At 29.7% G+C, this 12,497-nt stretch overlaps 3 protein-coding genes across 3 annotated transcripts; 1 reads left to right on the top strand and 2 right to left on the bottom strand.

Moving 5' to 3' along the window:
• Window positions 1-2,624: 2,624 nt before the first annotated feature.
• On the top strand, window positions 2,625-4,409 carry LOC107185702 (stromal cell-derived factor 2). The gene is made up of 5 exons (XM_015573450.1): window positions 2,625-2,719; window positions 3,087-3,282; window positions 3,544-3,768; window positions 3,864-4,064; window positions 4,148-4,409. The coding sequence occupies exons 1-4, from the start codon at window positions 2,647-2,649 to the stop codon at window positions 4,030-4,032; spliced, it is 663 nt and encodes a 220-aa protein (XP_015428936.1). The 5' UTR covers window positions 2,625-2,646; the 3' UTR covers window positions 4,033-4,064; window positions 4,148-4,409.
• Window positions 4,410-4,679: 270 nt separating this feature from the next.
• On the bottom strand, window positions 4,680-5,486 carry LOC107185708 (palmitoyltransferase ZDHHC22-like). The gene has a single exon (XM_015573457.1). It carries the CDS (start codon window positions 5,484-5,486, stop codon window positions 4,680-4,682), a length of 807 nt encoding a protein of 268 aa, XP_015428943.1.
• A 1,605-nt stretch (window positions 5,487-7,091) lies between these two features.
• On the bottom strand, window positions 7,092-12,467 carry LOC107185688 (nicotinate phosphoribosyltransferase). Its single transcript, XM_015573430.1, has 11 exons — window positions 12,168-12,467; window positions 11,339-11,509; window positions 11,141-11,267; window positions 10,716-10,927; window positions 10,239-10,357; window positions 9,968-10,161; window positions 9,046-9,231; window positions 7,932-8,157; window positions 7,537-7,857; window positions 7,346-7,474; window positions 7,092-7,270 (listed from the first exon to the last, which is right to left on the bottom strand). The coding sequence occupies exons 1-11, from the start codon at window positions 12,235-12,237 to the stop codon at window positions 7,193-7,195; spliced, it is 1,833 nt and encodes a 610-aa protein (XP_015428916.1). The 5' UTR covers window positions 12,238-12,467; the 3' UTR covers window positions 7,092-7,192.
• Between the last annotated feature and the right edge of the window lie 30 nt (window positions 12,468-12,497).

Raw genomic sequence — 12,497 nt, 5'->3', positions numbered from 1 at the left:
CGAATGTCAATTTCAAGATACTGTTTATCGTATTTTAGACAAATATTGATTTGCTGTTAACATTAAGTTGTAATTACCGTTTATCAATACATTAATTTTTTAATTTATTGCTTTGTGTAATACATACCAAAAGATTACAAATTCCTCGAAACGTTGCGCGCTATATTATATTTTTTTTAAATGAAATAAAGTTCACAATATATTCAAATAAATTAAAAAATAGCACAGAATGCTAAACTTGCGCACTGACTGAAAGTGAAAACGTAAAATGACGACGTAATTAGCGAAAGTCCTTATTCTTATCATATAAATTTTTATCGCGTATATCGGGGAATTACTCATTCTAGGCTGCAGTATCAAGAAATATGTCAGCCAAGCATCAAATTTCAACTATGTTAGTCATTCATGAGTTACCAATTATTTAGTTGCAACTTACTAGGTTTTCTCTGCTACAATATATAATTTCTATTTGGTATGAAGAAATCGCAGAGATATTTATACATAAAATATTATAAGTACATGTAAAACATATATACATATACCATTGAATGATTAATGAAAAAATATCGATATATTTAGTTTTATTATACTATGGTATATGAAAATTGTGTCTTATTTTACTTGAAGACAATATTAAAAAGTTATAAATTTCTGAAATTTGAATCTAAACTTTTTGTATGAACAGTCGAATCATCATCTAGAGCTTCAAATATCTTTGGGACTACGTGACCATTGAAATTTTTTAGTTTCGTTTTAAATATTTCGGTACGTAAAATGTAATAACAGAACGAAAATAAAGGATATGTTCATTATTTAAATTTATGGAAACGTATATACATGTACGTATATGGATAAAAGTAAACATAGGACAGGAAAATGTTGGTTCGATTTGAATCATTTGAATCCTACTGATTAACGTAGTTCAATTGACTGCCTTCACGCGGAAGTGACAGAAATTGCTATTGGTAGGGTAGCGTTATTTTATTACGTGTCATGTACGCAAATCTGCTTTTCCCTACTGCTTGAGAATCTCAAGACGGAGTCCTGAAGTTCTTTGATATTTCTTTAATCTAATCGTTAAAGGTATTAAAATTTACATCCTCATTTACAGACGATAAAACATATGAGTGTGTTATTTTTCATTTATCTAAAAACTCCAGTACTTCAGCAATTTTCAAACTGTCATAAAACATATGCATTGTAAAACTGTTTAATATATTTTACCATCTAGTAATTTAATATGTTCGCTTAAAAATATCTGAATAGTATTGATGATACTTTCTTATTAACTTGGAAATTAGTATGTTTAATAATATTTTAGTAGAGCTATTACTAACATTATCCAGATTTTCTGGTAAAAGAGAATGTTTAATCAAAACAAAATTTTATTTTATATAACATGCTATAAAGAAACTGATAGTTCAGTGTATTTCTTAGTTCTGCTTGGATATTATGTGATGATAAATTTTATTAATGTACTTTTTTTTTCTAATATTTATAGCAAAAAGATGCGTCAACTGAAGGGAAAGACGAAAGAGACAAACAAACAGAAAAAAGAAAGGAAAAAGGAATTTCTGGAGAATAAACAACGCGTCTTCACAGTAGTGATACCTACAATTGTTGCAATATTTGTTGTAATAGCAGCATACGTTTATCTTAAGACCCGTCCAAAAGTTGTTGAGTATTAACTCAAGTATTCATTGTCACTGATCATTAAAACGTAACATACAGTGTATTCTGAGAATGCTTAGACAGTTCCTTAATACATTTGTAAAGTTAATTTAGAATTGTTTAAACAATAAGGCAGATTTTAATGCTTACTCAGAAAGCATTTCATTCCTATTACTCAATAATCAAATATGTATATATATATATATATATACATATATATATACATTATGCATTAATTGTATAACTTTTGAAAAATATTTTTCACACTAAAAGTTATGTAATATCAAAGCATAAATATCAATTAAGGGGATATCAATAAGGTTTTATTATACGAAGATAACGTTGGAATACTTGTACTATTACTGTAAAATCTATCTATATCAAGGTAGTTATTTTTTGAATTTATATATATTCAACTGTAATCTACCCCATTTTTCAAGTGCAATTTTACAAAACATTGATCCGTTCTATCCGCGGATCGTTCTAATATTTCCTGTATGATTCCAAGTAGGTATGTTGTTGCATTTTTTAATGTAACAGATACATGCTTTTTCCATATAAACTATTCTGTATAGTATAATAAAATGCCTAGTGATTTTATCATTTTTTTAAATAAAATGAAAAGCGTTGTTTTATAAAATATTTACAAAATAAATATGAATATAATGTAGTTGAGAATGTACAGATTATTGTATAATATATTATTGTATATTTGTATTCTTCCTATTCCTTTATCACCGATTGTTACCACATATTTAATGAGGCGATGTTGATACGTTCAGGAAAACAATTATGAATTTGATCGGATCCCGCTCAGAGAATGTGATTGAAAGACAATTGAGAACCACTGATATAGCCACATTACACCAATAGGAAGTTAACACGGTAGGTATGTAGATGTAGACACGTGTATTGAACTTTCAGCTTCTACATATTTCTCTGCGAATTAAACATTAAAGTATCAGTTTAGAAAAAATGAGAGAACATTTACTTTACTTCCCGTTTGTGATTTTAACAGCAATCACACTATGGACAAGTTCTGTTATAGGTAAATCATTATTTTAATTACTAACTCTAAGTCAAAGTCGATCTTTATTGTGTAGTTTAAAAATGGTTAATCTTGTAATTACATTGAATTTTTTAATGTTTCTTTTTTTATGATGCATTCTTATTTAAATATTATAAAACATAGTTCATATCACTCGTATCTTTACGTTAACCTATTTTATAAACAAATTAATTTATATATAGATCTGTATATATGTATCTGCATTAACAATAAATTCACTACAGAAACACAATACTTTGGTACTCAATATAATACTACATTAATAATACCAAAAGTATTTCTATAAGTTTACAAATGAAAAATTATATTCTTATGTATATAGTAACGTTATATCTGTCATGCATAGCTAAAGGAACACAACATGTGACTTGTGGTTCTGCATTAAAATTAATGAATGTGGACTACAAAGTCAGATTACATTCTCATGATATACAATATGGAAGTGGCAGTGGTCAACAATCAGTGACTGGTATATCAACAAAGGAAGATGGAAATTCATATTGGCTTATTAAAGCTGGAACAAAAAAAGAATGCACTAGGGGGTATGTGAGTTAATTATAATTGGACTACAGATTTTTACACAGATATAAAACTATATGGATTAATTTATAAAAACTGAAATTACACAGAAATTGATGTTTCCCTTAAAGGATTCCATTAAGTTTTCAATAAAGCCTTATTAGTTTCAAACTTTTAACACTCAATTATAAAGAATTGGGTATGCTGTCAATGCATAATATCTGTAGTTCGATCATAAGACTGAAATATTTGACATATCATTTCATAAAAATCATTTGTAACAGTATTCCGATTAAATGTGGAGATATCATAAGGCTAGAACACATAACTACAAAGAAGAATCTTCATTCGCATCGTGTTAGCTCACCTCTTAGTGGTAAACAAGAAATATCTGCTTATGGGGATAGTAAAGGAGAAGGTGACAATGGAGACAATTGGCTTTTAGTATGTCGAACTGAATTTTGGAAAAGGGATGATCCTGTTATGTTGAAACATGTAGACACAGACACGTGAGTTACTTAGTGTTGTTAAAATGGTTAATTTTTTAAATTTTATTGTAGTCAAATTTAAGAAAGTGTACTTTAAGAACACCTTTATTTTGTAGATACTTAGCAGTAAGTGGAAGAGTTTATAGTAATCCAATTAGTGGTCAAAGTGAAGTTGTAGGTGAATATTCTCCCAGTAGTCCCCATGTGGAGTGGATAACGACAGAAGGAGTATTCATTCATCCTAATGACTTTAAAGCGCAACATCACGCACATACAGAATTATAAAACTTATTTCCTTAGAGATACAATTTTTTATGGTAACTAATATTACAAATAACTTCATTGTATATTCTAAAGAATGGAAGTCTATGTCAACTTTGTTTTAAATTTTTTATTACAGATTAGTGTCTGATCTGTATTTCTGCGAGAAAGGATTTACCTAAACAGTGCTTGGATTAAATTGATAGAAAAGTAATTCTTCCATTGCAGTACCGCATGAGAGATCATTTAGGAAGCAATAAACTTAGAGTTATTTATTATTCCTATGATTTACATAAAAGCCAAATAATATTACAAATAATTATACCTTTAATACAACTTTATTACGAATATAATTTTGAAAACGATAAGTCACTTCATTGTAAAACACTTTTTTTCATAGATTCCCAACAAAATTTTATAAAGAGTGCAAAGCAGTATGATTTCATCAGTGTAAATGTAAATGTGTGAATGTGTGAAATATATGTGATATTTATTACAATATAATAAAACTTACAATAAATAAAAAATCTATATTTAATTTTCCGTATGTACAAATACATACACATCAAAATGTAAAAACATTTGTAATTTATGTTTGTTACTACTTCCTTAGAAGTTTTTTTTATGCTTTCATCATTGATTATATCTCCACACATGTTTTAGCAATATACTTATACTTGTTTGAGTTCATACTTTTCATTTAGATCTCTAGTTCGTGTAAGACCATTATATGGGAAAATAATGTTTAAAAGACCATAACTGCCAAAAATTTCCATTAAATTTTGTTTTCCTGATATACTGGAGTACCTCTGTTTACCACTCATACAACTGTGTAATTTCCATGTTGCATATACTAAGCAAATGAATAAAATGGAAACTAATATATCAAACATTGTCACTAGTAATATGTAACTGTTTTCTCTAGAATATAATAATTTGACTAGAGCAATAGGGAAACAAAAGTTTAGAAACATATTAAAAGAGTCTATATCTGTCCTTATCACACGATTAATATTTTCATATAAATATGGCCCAAGTGTGCATAATGAATATATACATGTTAAGGATGTGTAAAAACAAAATAAAATGAAATTACTAATATTTTGTCGTAGTACACAGGCACCTAAGAAGAAACAATGATGATCACGAGAATGAAAACACTTTCTGCAAAAGTTGCAGTGTTGTGTTGCCCTGGATGTATAACTAATACACTTTTCACAGTACCAATATTTATATTTTGCATTGCTTGCCACTTTATACCATACTGATTTTTTTTCCATTGTTCTAACTTTCATGATTGATGCATTACGACTTATATTGTACACTGAGTACCAATTCAGGTATACTTGAATGCAAAATATTACAAAGACTGGAGGAACTTTTCCACTAATGTATATAGTCAGAACAATAACGATTAAGCTATACAGTAGAGTAATAAATGGACAAAACTTTGCAACAATTTGAAGAATTGCTCTCATATTTTACATTTGCAAAGACTTTGCTGTCTCAGATAGATGTTTAAAAACTTTTATGTAAATTGACTTTGTATATATAACAGACTGATGCATTGAATATTTGCCCTGCAAAAGAAGAAATGCACATGCAAAGGTTCCTGTTGTTTACATTAAAGTATTACCTACGACAGGTTAGAGAGCAGTACAATGATGGATTCACTGACCTCAAATATAACCCCTTCAACTTGACCGGGAATATTTTCATAAACAGAATTACACATTAATAGAATTCTTTCTTAGAAATTCAGTATCGTTTAATAATTTATTTTGTACCAGTATTTTGCAATTCTGTTACTTTTTTTTATGTACTGGCATAATACGTAGTAAGCATCCAGTAATTGTGTTCTCATTTACGGAAGTCTATAATCCAAAGCTCACGTGGGGCAAAACAAGTCAAACAAGTTTTATTTATCAATATATGATTGTTGGATCTTTTAGTACATTGGAATGTAATAACAGATTACTAAATTTAATTATTATTAAGTGAAACCAATTATCACTGTGCATTTCTAATTATATTTTATATTCAACAAATTTTGTTAAATTGAAGATGGTTTGTTTCATAATGTTTTAAAGAATATGTACAGACTGTCATTATAGATTATATTTCGTTTAATTTACTATAAAAACAATTATTTTTATTGGTGTATTCACTTACATTAAATCATTTTAGTATGAAAAAAACAGCAAATCTACTAATGCAAGTACAATAAAATTTCTGTGTAAACATTTATCACTGTTCAACACTAACTTATTACACGATTTTCTAAAGTACATTTCGATATAACAATGCAGTACAAAAACCAGATCAAATTATACATAAATACTTCCAAAACAAAAAGATAATCTGAATTGTAAAAGTTCAGCGAACTTTGCGACATTTTGTTCGATAAATTTCTTGAATCGTTAGATGAACTGTTTTAAAACCAGCATCATGTATCAAATAGATTTGTTTTCGTTGATATATTTTTTGTACATATTTGTTCATATTAAAATTCTATGTACATTTTATTATGCGCGAAATTTGTACATTCTCCTTAAAAAAAAGTCGATCTGAGAACTTTTATCTATTTGCTTATGAACGTAAACTATTTTATATATTACGATCATGAACATTTAAACATATATTTATATTACCAAATTCTTTTTCTATTTTTTGTCAAACTAAAAAAAAACTTATTTAAATTAAAAAATCAAAATAGACTATTCATTTTTTCTATAAGAAAAATTCGTTTAAAGTAGCAACGCTTATTTACATTTCATTTACACTGCTGGTTGCATTATCTTTTCTGTTATATATACATTCTAAATTGTGCATGGCTAATTCACATATGCCCGTTTAACACATTGCTAAAAATCAAAAGTAAATACCGCTTATGATAAATACTATCATACGTTTATGGCATAGTACATGTAATTGCAACGATTCCTAAAGATAATTCATCATATGCTTATAAAACTATATAAACATATTGTAGAGGGTGATTCGTATAAGTTATCAAAATATACTACTATAGTAAAACGACGACAGTACAAGTAGATGTTCTTATAACAGTGTAAAAAATAAACTTTTGAAACCCTTGGTATAATCTGATGTGTAGACCATCCGACTACACTGTCTATGTTATATTATCCTTCTACCCGTTTACAATCGTGATCTAGTCATAGCTTCACGAGAGCTCGCCAATCGGTGCATTTTGAAGCCATAAATCATGTATAAAATTATACAGATCATCACTGACAGAAACCTGAATTATCAATATAATGATTTTTAAATATTTTAAACAAGAATGTGAAGATTTTCAAGTACTTTTCAAACTTACTTTATATGGTGTAGGATTTAAGTTTCTCTTGTGATCATTCCTCAGTGCTCTTAAGGATTCCTGAACTCTGTTTCGTATTTCATGCAACGTGGGTAGTGGTTCACATAGTTTACCGTTTTTCCAATATACCTACATAACATGTGACGTTAAAGCATTTACTGTCTTTGGAATCTCACACCTAAACAATTTACCTTATGTAACGATTCTACTCGCGTTGGAATAACATAAGCTCTCTTTGATTCTTGAAACGGATGTCTACAAAGAACTTTTTGCTTTACTTGTGGAACTTCCTCGGTAGATCTCTGCAAGAGATCAATCAAAGCGTATCCATCTGTTCCATACAATCTGAACGCATCTTTCTTTCCTGGTATTGTTACTTTACCAACTTCCTGACTGAGCTTAATTCTAGGTTGGCCATTAATCTCAACCATTTTGTAAACACAACCCAACGCTGGCTGTCTTTGACACGTTACTAAATGCGTACCGATTCCAAAGCAATCAATTTTATGGCTCTATAAAAGTAAGGTCTTTTATGGAAATATATTCACAAAATGAATCCGCTTGGTCTTATCATGTATGTATTTACCTGTTCATTTAAGCTTAAAATAGTTTCTTCGTTAATGTCATTCGACGCGCAAATCATCAACTTAGCAAACCAAGGTATATTATACTTGATAGCAATTCTTTCGAATATATCTCTAGCTGCGTTACTCAAATATGCCAAGTCACCACTGTCAATTCTGATACCAATTGCTTTGTACCCTAAATCGTTTAGAGCTAATGCCACAGCACAGAAGTTTAGAAGACCACTCCTAAATACAAAATTTTGCAGCTGTTATTAATTACATATGTATTTAGAAGTACTACTACTATGAAATAAACACCAATAATTTGGAAAACATTTCGCAATCCTACCTAGGATAGTACATTCTACGATTACAAATTATGTGAAAAATTTCAATAAACTACGGAGATTCTACATAAATGAAAATATAATGAATGTATTACTACCATCTACTAAAAACTGAAGTATAGAACATGCACTACCATTGATCAAGTGAAAATGCATGAAGTTTTGAAAGACTTTATATTTTAAAATTACTTTCAACAGAATTTATAAACTAACATCATATGCAAACTGATAAGAACCTGTACTCTATGAAGTTTTTGTTAACGGAGTTTTGAACTTTTTATTGTTTCATCAAGATTTTTTTTAATTACAAGGCATGGTTTATTATTCCTTTGTAACAACAAGTGTATTAAATTTATGATTAGTTATATGGCTGAATTGGGAAGGGTACTATATAAGGTCGTACATTTAGAACAAAAACAATGTGAAACTTGCCCTGTTCTTTCTTTGCTATTTTATGTTATAAAAAAGATATTCGTAAATATAGAATTGCCCGCTTTACAGAATGATTTTTTTTTGTTTTGAAAATTAATCAATTTCAGATGAGAATGTATTTTAACGAATATTGGGTATATGGTATTAATGATACAAAGATACTAAAACCAACTCTAAGTATGTACAATATTTTTAGAACCAATAAAATAAATAAACATTAAACTTAATAAAGACTCCAGGAAAAATATGATTATTCTACTTATAAAAATTAATATAAATGTTAACTTATGTTCTGTAGATTAAAAACAAAATGATTATTTATCCTGCAAAGCAGACAGAGAGGGTAATATCGTACCTCACATAGAGCTCACCCAATTCGCCTCGTCTTAAAAAGCCATTCTTGTGATGTGAAGTCGTTTCTGATATAACCGGATTGTTTCTGACACCATTTTGGGCATGTGAATTGGACCCATTTGTTAGACGTTTATTCTTTAGATTTAGGCTGGCTATATGTGCCTGTCTCTTGGCCGTGGTTTCGACGCTATAAACACACTCCTGTTAGGCTACAGTGTGTATATGTTTCATCATGCCTGCTTTATGAATGTGTAATTAGAATTACTAATGCACGTAGTAAATCCAATTAAATATACTTTTCCGATAGACGTGAAACTACTCATATAATACCTATAGTATTTAAATCACTTATGCACACTTTTTTTTAGAAATTGTTTTCACATACATATAATTCTATGTAAGTGTGTAAAACGTTTTACCTTCCTGAGTTATTTGTAAATAATTGCAGTATGTGATAACGTGACAAATTCTTAAAATCATTGCGATTCTTTGTAGTTAAATATTGAAAAAAAAATTTTTTTTTTGAACAAGGAAATTGAAACTTCAACCACTATTTCTTAGAACTACTATTCATGCATACTAAGTAATTATAAATAGTAATAATATTTACGTTAACAAATATAATGAACTCTGTATATAAACTGATAATAAATTCAACATATAGTTCTATGCATTAATGTACAGAATATAAAAACACAGCAGTGCATATTTAAATACGAGTCTGAAATTACACATGCAAATATTCAAACACAGATGCATACCTAATGTTAGAGAGAAAGATTGCCCAGATATAAAATTAAATTAAAATATAGTATCTACTTACATGTACCAAATATATACGAAAGAAAAAAATGAATAGTTGATTTGGAAAGAAAAGATATTAGATAAATGAAAATATAAACACCATAAACATAGTGTCATACCTTTTCACGTCATACGTGTCTACAAGAGCAACAAATCGTTGCGGGAAAGCAATAGCGTAACTAATTAAAGCAGCTAATTCTCCACTAGAAGCTTCAGAAACTAGTGTTCCTACATCAGCTGCAATGGAATCCCGATGTTTGTAAGCTAACTCCAGAATGTCGTAAACCTCTCCTGTCTCTTTATGCGCTAAAGTCTGAAAAAAAAATACAATTAATTAGGATAAAACATTTCAATTCAGTTTATAAACATATTAATCAATTGTAGACTCACTTTTTCTTGCAGATCATCAATGCCAGTAAAAGATGTGATATATGCATGTGCATGTGTTCCACTTACAGGAATATTGTAAAGCTTTCCAGCTAATACATTACTGGTACCATCAAAACCACCTGTAAATGAAAATTAGTAAAAATATGAGGTAAAATAATTCATGCTGTGCTATTATTGCTGCTACAAAATTTAATCTAAACATGTACAGTTTATGTACTTTTTTACAAAAGTGTGAAATATGGAAAGTATATGCATTCATATATATTTAACTTGACCTCTTAAACTGTTTCTCATCTCCAAGGTAGTTGTGACTGTTACAGAATGGTGCTGCTTATTGATTTTTATTGAAAGAATTTCGTAAATATATAGTGTACAGAGGGATCAACATTCTATAGATTGTGTGGATACATATAATTACCAATTTAAGCGTGCAGTGAATCAGTCGATTATTAAAGAAAAACATAAAGTTATATTTACCTATATAACTGTATTTGGATGCACTTAATCCACCATCAGGACCCTGAGCTCTTCGAAGGCCGAATTCTAACAATGTTATATTTTTCCCAGCAACCATACGGTACCTGGCTGCATTAGTTGCCATTAAGCTTGCATAGTTTACTAAGGTTAACAGTGTTGTTTCCAAAAGTTGTACCATTATTAATGGACCTTCTACTCTTAGTAATGGTATTCTGCGTAACATATCAATTTGCATTGAGGTTTTAACTTATTAAGATTTGATGTTTCATCAAATATGTAATGTCGATAAGCATTCGAACATTAACTCTAAACTGCTGTCTTAAGAGCAAGAAAAATTTCCCTAAATGATGACAATGATGACGATGATTAACATAACTGAATAATATTTGCATGACACATGCATGTTCCATGGACTTCTTACTAACCTGGGAAAAGCTACTGAGCCTTCCTCCATGGCATATATTGTAACATCTTTTGGTGTGAGATCTTTCAAGTATTCAAAGAACCTTTGATCAACTGAAGATGGCATTGTTGACTTCAAATACTTAATATCTATAAAATAGATATTGAATATAAGTATCTTAAACTCTTGAGTGATGGTATACATATACACTGATACTTACCACTAGCAGAATATTGAAATTTCTCTAAAAATTTAATACATTCCTCTAATCCTGCAAAGATGGTAAATTCCCCTTGAAATGGATTTTTGCGAAAGTATAAGTCAAACACAGCATGGTCATTCATTTTTCCACTTTTCCAATAAGCATATGCCATTGTAATTTGATATAAATCTGAAAGTATGACATTTACATTTTAAATAAGGAATACAACAAAGTATTTTAATGTAGGTACTACAAACAAACATTTATGATACATTTAAACGAACAAACAAAATCTTATATTTTTTACTTCAACAGTTTCCTCTAAAACTTCTCCCCTGCATTATTCCTAAGTGCATACATTATCAAATATAGATTAAGCAATCAAGTGCTCATATAGGATATGCAAAACATACACTAAGGCCAGAAGTTCAGAACACCACTGTATCAATTGTTTTTAAAGAACTACCTATATACTATTAAAATTCTGCTGAATGAATTGATCTTACTACATCATCAATAAAACTACCCTCTCTCGTATTTATAGTACAAAACTCTATGTATGTTCCTAGAAATCTATGAAAGATTCATTTGAAAAGAATAAACAGAGACAACAAGTGTATTGTGTATCCATCGAAGGGGGCAAGGAAACTTAATCGAAAAGGGACAAAGAAATTTTGCAACGGTTTCATCGTAGACAGCTCACGTGGATCGTATTTTGAAACACCACGTGTTACATCACTATCGCAATATCTAATACGAGTAAACGATAAGATAAAATAGAACCGCGTGTTTTGAGGTTACTCATTACGGTTCGCTGGTTAATTGCATAAATTTCCATTCTAAATACCTGTCAAGAGTGGTTGCACCACGCAGGTTTGACGGGAATGACACCACGATTTGCCCTCGTTGTCTGACATTTTTAAAACAATCTCTTCGGTGGCCCGGTTTAAGTGGGGGAAAATAGAGGAAAACAAGAAGAGAATTAAAGAAAAACAAAGAGATATCCCGTATCCTTCGACGACAAGCGTTATGTCAGTCACTAAACGACAATCGGTCAAGCACTGTTACCGACAAACTAGCCTGTTTCGTCGGTGAACATCGTATTTACGGCTCCGGTCTCTTCTGGTCTCTCCCGTCTCTCCGTGCACTCTCGCGAATCGATAGGAACGTTTGAAGG

Source organism: Dufourea novaeangliae, unplaced genomic scaffold (genome assembly GCF_001272555.1).
Source record: "Dufourea novaeangliae isolate 0120121106 unplaced genomic scaffold, ASM127255v1 scaffold67, whole genome shotgun sequence".
Taxonomy (NCBI): domain Eukaryota; kingdom Metazoa; phylum Arthropoda; class Insecta; order Hymenoptera; family Halictidae; genus Dufourea; species Dufourea novaeangliae.
Note: the sequence above shows the minus strand (reverse complement) of the source record. Positions and strands in the feature narration are given on the sequence as shown.